We start from the raw sequence: 14,901 nt of genomic DNA, 5'->3' as shown, positions 1-14,901 counted from the left end.
TGAGAAAACTATTACCATGTCCTCAAAACTCTGGGGGCCAAATTTGCTCTTACTGTTGTCACGGAGATCCAGAGAGAAGTCACACACAAAGGAGTCAGAGGAAGGACTGCAGCAGGATGCAGTTCCTAACCCCTTGTGTTGGGTGCTGGGTTTTGCACAAACTTTGTACTGTAAGGTATAAAGCCTCATGAGTATCACATTCAACCGAAACTGATGGATGGAGTTGGGTTCATCCAAATTATAGTATTGAGTCACTTGTTTTAAAAAAGTTTATTTAAACAAACTAGGTACATTTCACAGAAATGGTTATAAAATGCATAGCATATTATAAACAATACTGTTACTTCACAGATAGTAGTTATTATCCTAAATATTGCCTTTTAAAAACTAATGAGCCTGCTTGGTGAATCAGAAAGCTAAAAATCCCCATCTTAGGCACTCTGGGAAAAAATCAGTATGTGATACAATAAAGCAGGTGTCCACTTTTTCATTCACTCTACTGATTGTTTGTACTGCTGCACAATTAATTTGCCAGCTCTCTTTATGTGGAAATATCCAGTCCCTGGAGTCACATACCAAGACTAGATTTCCATTCACTGGACTACAAGTTGCACTTGCTCAGCCAAGCAAAACCCCATGCAACTCCAAGTAAAGCTGACTGAGGATCTTCACACTGATTAACTTTAAGGACAGAGATCATATGAGTGGACAGAAAATGAGCAGTTTTTCTAAGTTGTGCAGGTGTGTCACACCCATATTGCTATTCATGACCAACTTGATTGTAAATTGGCAAGTCCATACAGATTTCAGACTTGACTTCAAAGGAACCTGAATGCCCAGTGGAAAAAGATCTTACCCTCAGTGGTGATACAGTGTCACAGAAAGTGGAAATTGAGCCTTCTTACAGCACTGGAGAACTGAGCAGACCTCAAACATTCATGACTTTGCATACCCAAACACAGAGGTGTCTGTTTTCTGATCTTTGGAATGTCAAGGTGCAGAGAAGTACGTAAAAATGAAGAGCACAGCACCAATCCATAATCATAGCTTAAACAGATACCTGCTCATTCGCACAACACTTCAGTACATGAATCATGACTGACATTCTTCACATTTATATTTGTTTGACAATAGGCATAAAGTAAATGTTGAGGTAAAAGGATATGCACCAGGTTTGCACTGCTGTAAGCAACTCTAAAATCAAGCAAGCTATAAAATCCATTAATCCACACACAATACAGAAAGAAAAATCCCCACATTTTTAAAACATAGACACATTTAGATCAAACCATTTATGTTTACAAAATATGTAGATACATTCTGAAGAATCAACTGACTTCTGCATGGTGACATGAGCTTTACAGTAGTTTAAGCTTGGCTTGGACTGAAAATAAAGAAGCTTGAACTCTGGCCAGCAGGGCTCCTTTGGAACGGTTTGTCAAGACAGAAGAATGAGGTCTGAAGCAGTCCAAGAACACTGATGTTTCAATCACCATCTTCAAGTAGTTTTTTTAAGTCGTTCTGTATCTTAGAAAAAGAGAGGGAAAGAGTTGGGAGGCAAGAAGTGTTACACTGCATTTTAAATAAAAAATAAAATCAAAACATACTGTTCGATATACTCTGTGCATGTTAATTCCATCACACCTTTTCATAATAATGGTATTCCTGTTAAATGCTTCCCTTATAATGAGTGCAATATAAGTGCATCAAATGGAACACCTAGACAATCAACTAGCAGGGGATCTAAGTTTCATTTGATGAATATCCCCTGAAATTTCCTCCTATAGATTGTCTCCTCCATTAGTCATAAGAAAGTAAGACAAAAATAAAAAGCAGACCTAAAAGCAATGGGACAAAAAACTGAATTATTTTCACCTTGATCAAAATCCAGTAAAAGCCGCAGACTTCCAAGTCACAGCTCTATGGCTAAATGGATTAATTCAAATAGTTTTGTAAGAGCTTCAGCCATGATGTGTGCACAGAAAAATAGTCTTCTAATCATTAGCAGACATGTCCCACTTAGCATATTTAGTGAATTGATTCTGGGCTATCTTTCTTTAGTTGCAAAGAAAGTAATGTCAGCCAGTTGCATCCTTGAGAATAATTTGAACAGACCTATTTTTAATCAGCCTATTTATTTATCCACTTTTTATCTCCTTGTCCTTAAAACCAGAGAGGAGGGAATAGAGTGGGTCACATCCCCAGACACATGTTCTCAATATATCAGTATCTTAGTAACTTGCTGGCACTGGTTACAGATTTAGTCATAGCTACTTTCACACTTCAATTTGAGGAGCCATTGTACTTCCTGTTCAAGGATACCACTTTTTAGTCCTACCTCATGATTTCTGTCCCGGATGCAAACCTTTCTCAAGAAGGGCATTTTGAGGAAAGGGAGACAGTAAGAAGCACCTAATTTTATGAGAGTTGCTTAACACGTAAACAGGAATTTCCTTTTAGCTTGCATAAGTTAGTGTAAGGGAACGAGTAATACTAGGCCACATTTTCGCTCCCACAATTTAATGCCTCATCCTTTAATAGACACGGTGCATTTTAACAAGTTGCTAAATACAATTAAAAGCCAAATTAGCAGAATTTTGCTAAACAGTGGTAGTTCCTTGGCTCCAAGTATGAAAGACAACTTGTAAAAATCAAAAGGTCACACTGAAAAAGACATTGCAACCTATTTGTGCACTAACCATTTTTTAACTGCAGAGTAATTTTTAGTTTTTAATCTAGATAATCTCAGTGCTACAGTTTACAGTGCTGTGGTCACAGGGAAATTAAGGGGAGACATGACAAGTTATATTAGAACACGTATACTACCTTTGCTGCTGCAGCCAGTTACCAGCACTTTTCACTAAGGCATATGAAATTGTTAAGCAACTGCAGTAACTTGGCTCAGAGAACAAAAAGCTATTAGATTTCTAACCACTGCTCATCTAGATTAGAACAGGATGTGGCAATATGCAGCTACAGACAATTCCAATTTAGCCTGTAAGCAGAGCACTTAATTGTCTTGAATATTTGGCAGATAAAGGTAAGTCTTTAAGGCTCCAGTCCTGTACCCACTAAAAAAAAGCAAGACACTAAACAAAAAAAAAGCACACTACTTAAGACTCTAATTCAGGAGAAAAGGTCCCTTCTCTGGGAACAGCTGAATGATCTAACTATCCAGCTGTCTATTACTGTCTCCGAGCAGAGACTGTATAAGGGAGTGGGACAGTGCCTAGCCTTGCTGCAAAGGGCTGGCTGGCTGGCTTCCCACTGAAATGAGGTCTCCTATGAACCATCTTGCCAGCCTGTCCCAGACAGCCAGAAAGCAGTAAACTCTTAAATGACCTAATTTGGCTGAAGATTGCATCTCGTAACCATACGGTAAGCATTTTCTCTTTGTATTCACAGTTATTATCCAGAAATATATGGCTGAGGTTAAGCCAGCATTACTCTAGATTTCCATAGCCAAGAGGGTGAAGATGTGGGGGAACAAAACCCTTTTGGCAGTATTTCTAAAACCTATGCCACACATATAAACAGTGATATTATGCAGTCTTAGCTTCATGCTTGGGGGGAAAAAGGTGTTGAAAGACCTTGGCACTGACTCAGTTTTAGAAACAGAGGCAAAAATACCCCATGTGACTTAAGTACATAGGAATTCAAGTTACTTTCGGTTTTGTTCCACTAGTGCTTTTGTCATGCTCGGCCTGTGTATGTGTACCCAACACACAGCATTTCAACCATCTGTATTTGTGGGTGCATTTGTCAAGGTTTGGGGGCAGGTGGGGTGAGGTCTGCAGGGGCAATAGCTGTGGGCCAGGATCAGAGGCTGCCCTGTGCTGGACACAGCCATTCCAGCAGTATTCAGTGGACCCACACAGGGCACAGCCGAGCCTCAGCCATGAGAGCGGTGAAGCCTCTGATGTTTTGGAAAGGGGAAAAACACCAAATAAGGAAATAAGGTCTGCACATCCACTCGTTTCACATAGGTTTCCTATTTAAGTCATCAAATACATTTAGCTTTCCGATTAGAGAATGGTGAAAAGCAAGGGCGAAGTATAGGGAATTGCACAACTGGTGGTGCAGCATCTGTGTTACTGAAGTAAAACAAGCGGATTCCAGTAACTTTGTGTGAAGAAGCTGACGACATATGTAAGCAAGCACTGTTTTCTTAATCAAAAACTCCAACAAAAGCCCAAAACAGAAAAAAATCATCATATACCAATAAAGGTTAAGTTCAAAATCCGTAGCCCTGATGGATTAAAAAAAAAGAAACAAAAAACCGTTGAGAACACTACATAATACAATAAGCACCCTTGAAGTGTCTGCCTCAGGGACATTTCTCCTGGTTATAAGCATCAGCTCAAGGCAAAGCTTTTACACATACCAATGCTTATACTAGGGTTAGTTTACAGTCCAAAAACTTGTCCTTTGTCTAGGAAAACATGCCACCTTTTGGTAACGAATCTGGGGGTAACTCAACACTTTTCAAGATGAAAGATGATGGAAGCACAGCAAGAACCTGACTGGTCTATCAGCATTTGCATTATGTCATGATGTTACCTTTTCCAATTTTCTAAGATTAGCAGTTAACTCATCACAAAGGGCATCAGCATTAATTTGCAGGTGAGATCCCACATCTTGGTGCACTTGATGTCTATCAAACAGAATGAAAAAATAAGTGTGACAGACTCAAAAAAAGAGGACAACAGAACTGGATACACATGTAGATGGCAACAGAATGGCAAAATTGTAAACTGTACTAGTTTACAGAAAAAAAAGTGCTAAGTCACTTCTTGACTATATTTTTTACATGATCCCATTCTCCAGAAGTTTGGATGGAACACTTTATAGCTATTTCCCCTGAAAAGTTCAGTAAGTTCCACATCCTGTGACTTGGAGGAAATCAGAAAGCCCAAGCCCCTGACACTGCAGAAGTGCACAGTAGATCTTCCTTCCTGTATGTTGCACTATTTGGGATCAGAGCAACAGAAACGGGACATTCTTGTGTTAGTGTTTCTGAAGAGGGACACAGTATCCTGCAATAAAACTATGCCAGAAGTGAGAAAAAGGCTTTTGACATTGCCTACTATGTGAGGCAGGTTTACCCCACTTCTTGCCTTTTAAAATGGCAAATATAAATGCAAGGCTGCATAGATAGAGCACCATTTCCTTCCTACCCCCTTTTTTATGAAGAACCTGACTCTGTCTTCTGACACACGCATACAAGTCCTACTGCCTTCCACAAATGACAGCTGAGACCAGATGGATCATAAACAGTGTAGTCATTGTTTGATACGACCACAAGTGCAATGTCAGAGTGACCTGTTTTGTCATGGATGGGTAATCAAAGAAAGCTGAATTATGTAAGAGCTTGCTAAATTTGAACCCCTTTGCAAACAGTTCCACCATGCCTGAGTCAGCTCTGTCCCAAATTTTATTTTTCTCCCCCTCTCTTTTTCATGTGGTGCTTCTCCAGCTGTCAGCATTTCCACTCATGTTGCATGTGGCTGCAGGTTTTGCATTGAGTTTACAAACGACTTTTGAAGCCATAGTTTTCAGAGCAGCTCAGGGAAAAATCTGTTATAAGAAGGGGAGAAGAGTTAATGCAGAATCGCATGCTCAATAAACTGATTAGTATTCTCAGCAGTATCCACTTTAATTTCCTTCTGTCCTAAGGCAAGAGCAGAGAGCCAATACTACTTATAAAGGTAAACTACTGTGCAAAATACACATACCTCTGCACTCCCCCTCCATTTAATGTTTGCATATTTTCTATCGTTGCAACACAGAGACAAAAAAATCCAAAGAAACAAAAAAACTAACTGCAGGGGCAGATGACAGCCATCACTCTAGCTACAGAAAGGAATTATTTATGTAACTATGTTCCCTTTCCCTATTTCCTCTTCAAATGCACAGACACCTGTCCCTTGGTGTGTTTGGATTTTGTTTTGGTTTGGTTCTGTGGTGTGAGGTTTTTTATCTCAGAAAGACAGGATATCAGTTTCTAAATGGTATACAGACAACACAAAGCTTTATACAAGCAAGACAGATGTTTTAGCTCAAAGAGTAGGAAGTATGTTTCTAACATAGTAAACAAATTACACCAAGACTGAAGACAGAAGTTACACCTTTTTCATGGAATCATTGCTCTGGAAAGAGATTTATATCCTGAATATTTTTCCAGAGTTTATCTTACTCCTTAATATGTGAATCAAAGGCTGTCATGGACATAAGGCGTTCCTCCAGGACACTGATTTTGTATCTCATGTAGAAGGTAGAAAGTATTAAAACACAAACACTGTAAGAGAGAAAAAGAAAGTATATCAGTTAAGGAAACTTTAGCAGTACCTGATAAATTTATTGTTAAAGGCTAGTTAAATTGTTACTTGTACTTGTTCAGTAATAAAGGTATTGTTCTTAGAAACATTTCAGGAATACCATCAATGGCATTGAGACAGTTATGAAAATCTCAGACCTGAGTATGTGTTTGTTGAGTGATGTGCAAACGGAACCTCTGCAAGTACTTAAACACTTCTAGCATTTTCTGAATCAAAAGACCCTTTGCTTTTAAAAGTAAATGGCCAGTTAAATATAAACCTGTCCCAGCAGGCTTATATAGATATATGTATATACATATATATGTATGCCTGTACATATACATTTCTGGAAAGTGTAAATGCCACAATTCCCAATAATTTTCTTTTTCCAAGGAAAGTTCAGATTATATCAATCATGCCTACATTGTATCAATCATGTAAACATAAGAAAATCATAGTTTTTGACAATCTTGTTATTGCTAACTTACAGAATTGCATAAAATACAAGTACATGGTTCAGAGATAAGAGCTTCTGGGACTTCACTTTGTGGAGGAACCTGAAGGCTTCAGAATGGCCTGCAAGGGAAAGAACCAATTATTACTTGAAGCAGAGCAGAAGACAGAGTGTTTTGAAGAATGCAACAGATAATGCAAACAGAGGGAGAAAAGAGAAAGAGATCTTCCATATTATGTGACACAGTTATGCAAACTTATCCCAAGTTATTCCAGCTGAAGATCTGTACTTGATTGCTTACCATTTCGAGGACTGTTGCGCGTTTCTCCAACAGGCCCACGTTTACTATGTGCATCTGAACGAACAGATTTGGCCTCGGGCTTGGAAACTTTCAAGTGAGTTTCTGTTTCAACAACATGATAATCTGTCAAAAGAAAGATTTTTAACAGAGGTAAATATAAAGACAATAGAAATTGTTGATAGCTTATGTTGGTCAAGAAATAGAGGAAGAGGAGAATTTTAAAAGCTGCATTTCTGTACTTCTGAGTAAAAGGCAGCAGTTGGTTTAGTATCCTTGAAACAGTTTACATATTAATTCTACAACAACACAAAATAAAAAGAAGCCTCTGGATTGAAAGAAGATTACGTATGTTGCATTTATATTCCAGATTTTTTAAAATATGGCAACCCATGAAAACGTTGAAAGCTACTACTGAATTTCCAGGCAGAAGACTACAGTCACAAAAGTAATCTTTCAAAAGGTTGAATTTGCTAGAGTAGTGATTACAAATTACTTTAATAGCAACATCAAATGGGAGTAGTGCATTGTTACTTTAAAAAGGACATTACAACTCCCTTTCCTGACTGTCTTTAAAAATGCCAATGGTATCTTGAAAGAAATGGGACAGAAAAATCTAATCACACTCAGTTTTATGCTGTACTTGCTTACCCTGGACTTGCTCTAATGATGCACAAGAAACAACCATGAGTGACAGAAGCGCTACCTTTCACCCCTGCTTTCAATTCCTTTTCCTAGGATGGTTCTTTGCCTGGATATTGGTTTTCATTTGTGGAAAAAGAAAATGGAATGGTTTGAAGTAGTTACTAGCCATCAGCAAGTTAAAACATTATTCAGAAGTACTTCTGTGGCATGTGATGACACCACAATTTAATGAACAGCACCACACATTAAAGACAGATGCACAGTAAATATCAAATACCAATGAAAGCAAATAACTCCAAATCATCCTGCTGAGCAAAAGACAGAGCAAAAAGGAGAGTTAATAAAAAATAACATGACAGAAAACTCCTATAAAAAATGACAGTATCTTTCAACAGTTTCTTATACAAATTATAGTCAAGATGGAACCCAGAGAACTAACAGCATAACAACTCATTAATATCTTAGTATATATTAATTGTAGAAGAAAATACTCTAGGTTTTTATAATAACATTCAGCATCAGCTACACAAAACAAGTATTGTACTCATGAGGTTATGAAGTATGATTTATGAAGAGAGTTTCAATCAGAATGGCTGCTAGTTAGGTGATGAACTTGAGACGAGATTTCAAAGAAGGTGGTAAAAAAAGAACAACTTTGGGCAGTACCTTCAAGTATCTTAATAGCAGCAAAGAATAAAATGAGTTTAAAAAACCCCCACAAAAACACACATCAGAAATAACCTTGATGACCAAAAGCCACCAAGGTACAAACTGTTACTTGTATAGTTGAGAAGTTACACTATGACTTGAACTACTTTAGAAGGGGTTTAGATTGTTCATTATTCTTTTGTGTTTAAAAGCATGAACAGCTCGTAAATTCTATCTCTGCTCGCATGGCTAAGCAACTGGAACCAGCGGCAACAATTTAGATCTGCTGATGAGCAAGTCATTCCCTGAGTCTGCATTGCAGAGTGTTACACTAACAGAAATGTAGGTACTGGGGCCTTGAGGAAGACCTCAGAATCCACATAACTCTCCAGGACCATGGAGAATCTAGATTCCACATCAGAAGGGCATACAGAAGACAAACTGAGAGCTAGTTCATTCTTGTTCTCATTGGGCTCCATGATCCCACTCACCTTGGAAGCATTCCAGCTCTGGTGTCTGTGAGCCTGTGCTGCTGGACTCTTCCATCTCTTGTCTTTGCTGCTGCACTATTCCATCCAGATCAGAATAATCTTCATTGAAATCCTGATGGGGAGAACGAATCACAAAAACTCTCAGCCCTGTTCTAAATGTAAACAATCTAATTTCCTCTAGAATCTGAACCAAAGATCAAAGCTTTGGAATTATTTAATCAGGAACAATCTCTGATATCAAGATGTCGAGATCAAAAAATAAGCTCCATAATATCACCAGAACCGAAGCTTTATCTCCTGCCTTGCCTATAAGAAAGACTGTTAAGTTAGACAAATTGTGAAGTCCAGGACAAGCACTAATAGACTTAGACTCTGGTGATCACATGGGGCTTCACAGCTCTTTAAGATGAGTGAACTGTTTTACAGAGGAAGGTGTGCTACTAGAAACACTTAAAAAACTGTTCGTGGCAGACTTTATGTCAGTACAGAGAAATCTGACTGCTAAACAGAGATATGAAGAATGAACAGACCATGAATAAATCCAAATCGTACGCATGTATATAAACTGCACATGACCAGATAATTATGCTAATTATTCCAACTGTTTTCTAGTGCTAAAGACTCACAGAAATTTTAGAAACAGATGTCATGATTTCCTTCGATTTCCCTTCTTCAGGCATTATAAATAGTATTTGCAATGAAAGACACTGTGCAACAAAAGAACAAATTTCTGAGCCATTTACCAGGGGCAGAGTTCTAGGGCGATCAGCCCTGAAGCTGCTTTCTGCAGAAGAGGGATTTGGACTGTTGCCCATGCTTGTAACCTGAAAAAAAGCAGCACTGTTAACAAGGAACACAGGCAGAAAGTACCTCGTATTTCACAGCAGGATAGCAGTAATAATGAACACAAAGCTACATACCATCTTCATTGCCACTAGTACTTACGTCAAGATGTCTACAGATAGATTTTAATAGCTTGTAGGTGGTATCTCTGGAGAGTAGTGAGACAAACATGTACTGCAAAACAGAAGTTCCATGACAGTTTGCAAAAGACATACAGTCTTCCTTTATCTAAATAAGACTTCACAAGTGATTTTGCAGAGCAAGTAACAATTTTCAAGAACTTTAGTATGGCAGAAAAAAACTGCAGTCCTTCTAAGCCTATGACTTGAGGTTTACCACATGAACACAGAACAGGCACATAAAAGCTGCCATGTTCTGCTGCAGGAACAAGAGCATAATCCAGATTTGTTCTTTCTTTTAAAAACACTTTTCATGCTGTTTTACCTAACCCTTAAAAAAACTCCAGACAAACAAAACCCCAAACTTGCTTTTATATACTGTCTCCCACACCCACAAAATATTTGTGCATTGTTTCTGAAGCTGCTCATAGGATAACAACATTTCCTACAGACTGATGCAATTATAATTCCTGAATATCACTGTAAGCAACAGTTTTTTGTGTGTCTAAGGTATGACTGGTTAGGTAAGAGATACAAGTAAATGGATGAACACTGACAGTGCTGCTAACAAAGCAGGTAACCCTCTGTGCATGCACCTCCTGACTCAGTTTTTTCAATTCCTCTGGTACTATGAATTCTTGGAAAACGGGGAATGAAAGATTCCCAGAGACAGCAGCTGGCAAACAGCTTCTGTTTTTTATTTTCTCACTGAAATACTATTGTCCTCTACCAGTACTTACCCTATCTGTCACTGTTGCTATGATCAGAGCATTTGGCACAAGAAGGGCAGTTTTTGTTTTCTTCAGAAGTGTCACGGACAGCACAGGTATACTAATCTGAAACAAGATGTAACATTGAATCCCAATGTAACACTGAATCCCAATACTTGCTCTGTACCACCGTCTCTCCTGAGTGCCCAGCCCAGCTACTGGGATAAGCCAGACCTTCAACACTCACCATTTAAAGGTATTTCCTCTACATTTTTGATTACTAATATTACATATGAAATAAGAAATAGTAATAATCTGAAACTATACCTAACTACTTTTACTTCTGCTTTTACAAAATGCTAATCTCGGCTTTTGCTTGTGTCTTCCTTTCCTGATCCCTTCTGGCTCTCCCAAGACTACAGACTTAGTGCACTGCAGATCAGCAAAACGAACCAATCTTAAAGCTATGCTTCTTTCTCTAGAAACCAAATATTTCAGAACATATCAGACAAGACAAGCTTGTTGAATAATGAACATTAAAGTTTTCTCAGCACTTACAGATCTGCAACAAGCAGGTGATTAAACAGCTTGTCCTTCAGCAAGGTTGGAAGACCCAATACTGACACACCTGCTGACTTCAACTGATTCCTGTGTGTGCCAAGGAGACACTCAAGTCTACATTTACACTGAAAAGTTCTCAATTTTCCTTCCTGCTTTGTGTTTACATCTAACGCCATTAGCTTAACGTCTGCTAAGTTTCAGAGTATGTCACTTCAGATATTCTGCATGGGCTCTTCCTGTAAATCCCAATTTACAAAGGTAAAAAACCTGGTTAGAAACAGTGAGTTGAAAAGCCTAGAGCTTTATTGAGTTAGGCAAATATAATAATCCTGGATATGTATATAATATAATAATCCTGGATAATAACATCCACGATTAAGAAATAGATCCTGCTAAAAATACCTTTGGCACAGGCTCTCAGAGCTACCTGAGAAATTTGGAAGCAAGGTTAAAAGAGTCCATAAATTGCTCAGTTAGCAATCACACTACTGAATTAAAACACGTCATTGGAGGAGGATGAAGTTACTCTGTGCAGTTTCTTGTTAACTTTTATTCAGAACAGTAACATGAAATCATGAACTGAAAAACTGTACCAGGTAAAAAAAAAAAAATCTTTTTGTGTAACAGTTTGGTTGCAAGACTGCCAAATACAGTTTGAACAGAAATCTTGCCACAGGCTACAAGAAAGCAACTTACAATTTTTCTAGTAGATTCAGTTCACATTTCACCTTAAAGAACTTTAAATCAGAGATGTTAACGGCATTCTACTGTGTGTAGTTTAGATGGATAACACTACTGTAATCAAAACTAACATGTCCATTCAGCACTCGCTTATTGCACTGTTCCCACAGCATTAGATTGAAAGGGTGGAATCACTGTTTGATCACAACTACTTTTATCTGGAACAATAATGATTTCAGAATAAAAGGTTGACCTGCAGGCAACATAGAAAGTAATTTAAAAGGGTAAAACAATGTCTAAATCCAACGAAGACTCAAAGCCAACATATATAGCCAAATTAGAGCTACCTGGAAATGCCTTTCAATGCCTATTCAATCCTGCAGAAGCAGGATTTACTTTTACTTTTGAATATACACAGTGTCTTTATTGCACACTCAAAACTCCTAAATTGCATAGCCGTTCCTTGCATGAAAGCGTTCAGTAAAAAAAAAAAGTCTGCAGGTAGAATTCTTGTCAAAAATTAACTGGAATATGTAGATCTACTGTTTCTCACAATAAAACACTTTATCCCTAAGCATAAATTGTTTTACAAGCTTAAGATTGCGTCTTGGAAACTTTGTCAGTGTATCTGACTGCTAAGAATGTTCCTCTTCCTGTTTTTGCTTGATTTCCTCCTTCCCTTCCCATGACATAATTTTTCACTGTATTCCAGATTTCCCGGCTTTTTTCTTGACAGTATTCCTAAAAGCTGAACAAAGCTGTAAATAAATGACAAGGACTACCCCTCCTCACTCTTAATCTTCCCCACAATGATTTCTGAAAATAACACCCAGAACTGAGTAATTTGAAAAATTGCTATAATTACACTTACAGTGTTTATTCTACCCTATGTTGTAAAATGTTTTCACTTTTCAGCATATGTATATGTATGCATATATTCCTGAATTTAAAACCCTGTTGACAAAGCTAATTTCCTAGTAGTACATTATCATCATTCTGCATAATTTTTCCCAGGTTTTTCTACTCAGTAAAGTTCTACCATATTCTTGTATACCATTTAGTTTAGTTGACATTAGAAAGCTGTTCCACAGTTTGAAGTAGCTGCATTTGTTCATGGTGATCAGACGATTGATAGTACAGCAGCTTAAATTTTAATAAATTGCTAAGATAGCTGTTACTACTATTGAATGACAGTATTCAACCAGTTGTTTTTTCCTTTGTGTCACACAGCTTTCACTAACATATACACCATCCACATCAATGTACTGTCTATGACTAGTAGAATCTAGTAACTAGAAATTGACAATCGTCCTGGGCCAGGTGGTGAAACACAATAACCTATGAGGTCACTATGGACAATGTGCTGTCAATAATTTCAAGCATTCTTTAAACCTATTACACTTTATAAAAAGCTCTCTAACAATCGCATTCCATCAAAATAGTTGACTACAGAGAAATGAGATAATCTCAACCCCTAAACTGATTTCAGCATTCAATTCACTGGATCAAACCAGGACCTTTGTCCAAGGATGCACCTGAAAGGGAGAAGTCAAAGAAATCCTTGAAGCAAATAGATCTGTTTCTCCAGAAGAGGTCAAAACCAAAGCAGTTTGTGGAAAGAAAGCATGCTCCAAAAGCTCCAAATCAACAGATCCAAGTCTTTGTTTTTTCTGCACGCACATCATTCACCACAGGGGTACTAAGCTTAATGTGAATCACCAAGAAAGACTAATTTATGACCTTCCCAACAGTTCACATCTCATTTCTGATCTGCATACTGGGCTCACAACTATAAACTTCATCAACTTGTTTTTCTTATCCTGTTTCCTGTTTATGGAAAATGGGACTGCTGGAAGAATCCTTCAGAGAGCTTTGCAACTCAAGTTAGAAGCCAGCTTTAGTTCTTCCTCTTTAACTGCCTTAAATATGCTTGATCCTTCCCTCCAGTGTCCCAACTATTATCTTGGAGACCTTAATACCTTACAGCCTTCATTCCTCTTGCTCCTCCTCCTCTTTGAAGTACTTATCCCAAGAGAAACATTTTTGCTATTTGTGTTACATGGGTTTGACATGCTGCTAGTCAGATCCTTTCATCTACTTCTTTCAGACACTAAGTCCTTGAACAAGAGATTCAACCCCTAATAATAACTATTATCTATAGTACTAGACTGAGACTAAATATTATCTTAGTTCTAGACTGCATTTCAAACATCACTTATAAATAGTGATTGTTTTTAACAGAATTTGGAAGTATTACTATTCTAGCCTTGCACAATAATTTGAACTTCTGGTAATGAACAAATTGTTAAGAATAGCACTACCGTTCTATACGTAAACATTTTACTAACCTTAGTGTCTTTACCAAAAACCTTGGAATGGAAGCAAATCCAGTTTTCAGAAAGGAATAACTTTCCTTGGTACAGAATTTCTTTCTGCAGAGCACAAGTAAAGCCTGAAACAGATAGATATTTTATGATCTTGAACATAACCCCAACCCAAGCCAAACCAATTTGGCTTCTGTTTTGTTCTTTTTACAAAGCTATGATATGTTTAGGTTTATACCTTTGGATTAATGTTGTCAAGCCTCGAAATTTTCAGTAAGTTTAACTAATACTGACAGCCTCAGAAGATGTCACAGGCCTAAGTTTAGACTCATAGTATTTGAAGGACAATAACCGAAATGAATAAAATGAATTGTAACATGCAACTGGCCACTAAAGGTCAAAAATCTTTTTTTAGAGAATACGATTTAGTTTTCTGTGAACTTTTTACTAACTTCTAGGTAACGGCATTACTTAAATGTGAAGAGTTTAAAGGTTTTATCTTTAAACTTTCAGCTCTATGGCCATTGTCTAAACTAGATGTCCTACAGAGATACAACATATGTAAAGTAATACTGCTTTTACTTTACAGACATTGAGCAAACCATTTCTCACTCATGAACTACCTTCCCTGCATTCCTTTCAAGAAGCATTTGCTATACATGTCTGTGTAGAATTCCCTTCTCATAAGTACTATAGATAATAGTAAAATATTTAAAAATTGCTTTTCTTACTAGTGTTTTTAAATATTAAAACATCATCAACAGCAAAAACTCAAGCTAATCACTTGACCAATGCTGTCTCAGTTCTGAC

General features: G+C 37.6%; 1 protein-coding gene across 4 annotated transcripts in view; it reads right to left on the bottom strand.

Moving 5' to 3' along the window:
- Positions 1-293: 293 nt before the first annotated feature.
- Positions 294-14,901, bottom strand: part of GRAMD2B (GRAM domain containing 2B) — a 38,211-nt gene continuing 23,603 nt past the window's right edge. For 2 of the 4 annotated variants that reach the window (XM_066181397.1, XM_066181399.1), the window contains exons 5-14: positions 14,116-14,219; positions 10,556-10,651; positions 9,799-9,870; positions 9,597-9,677; positions 8,854-8,965; positions 7,073-7,195; positions 6,806-6,893; positions 6,197-6,298; positions 4,561-4,654; positions 294-1,527 (exon numbers count right to left, since the gene is read on the bottom strand). In XM_066181397.1, coding sequence (XP_066037494.1) covers positions 1,486-1,527; positions 4,561-4,654; positions 6,197-6,298; positions 6,806-6,893; positions 7,073-7,195; positions 8,854-8,965; positions 9,597-9,677; positions 9,799-9,870; positions 10,556-10,651; positions 14,116-14,219 — 914 coding nt within the window. In that variant the 3' untranslated portion in view covers positions 294-1,485. Of the gene's footprint in view, positions 1,528-4,560; positions 5,578-6,196; positions 6,299-6,805; positions 6,894-7,072; positions 7,196-8,853; positions 8,966-9,596; positions 9,678-9,798; positions 9,871-10,555; positions 10,652-14,115; positions 14,220-14,901 lie in introns of those variants that run through there. The other 2 variants (XM_066181398.1, XM_066181400.1) reach the window with 2 other exon arrangements.

This window comes from Chamaea fasciata, unplaced genomic scaffold (assembly GCF_029207755.1).
Source record: "Chamaea fasciata isolate MVZ Bird 193981 ecotype frontalis unplaced genomic scaffold, bChaFas1.0.hap1 SCAF_4, whole genome shotgun sequence".
NCBI lineage: Eukaryota > Metazoa > Chordata > Aves > Passeriformes > Sylviidae > Chamaea > Chamaea fasciata.
Note: the sequence above shows the minus strand (reverse complement) of the source record. Positions and strands in the feature narration are given on the sequence as shown.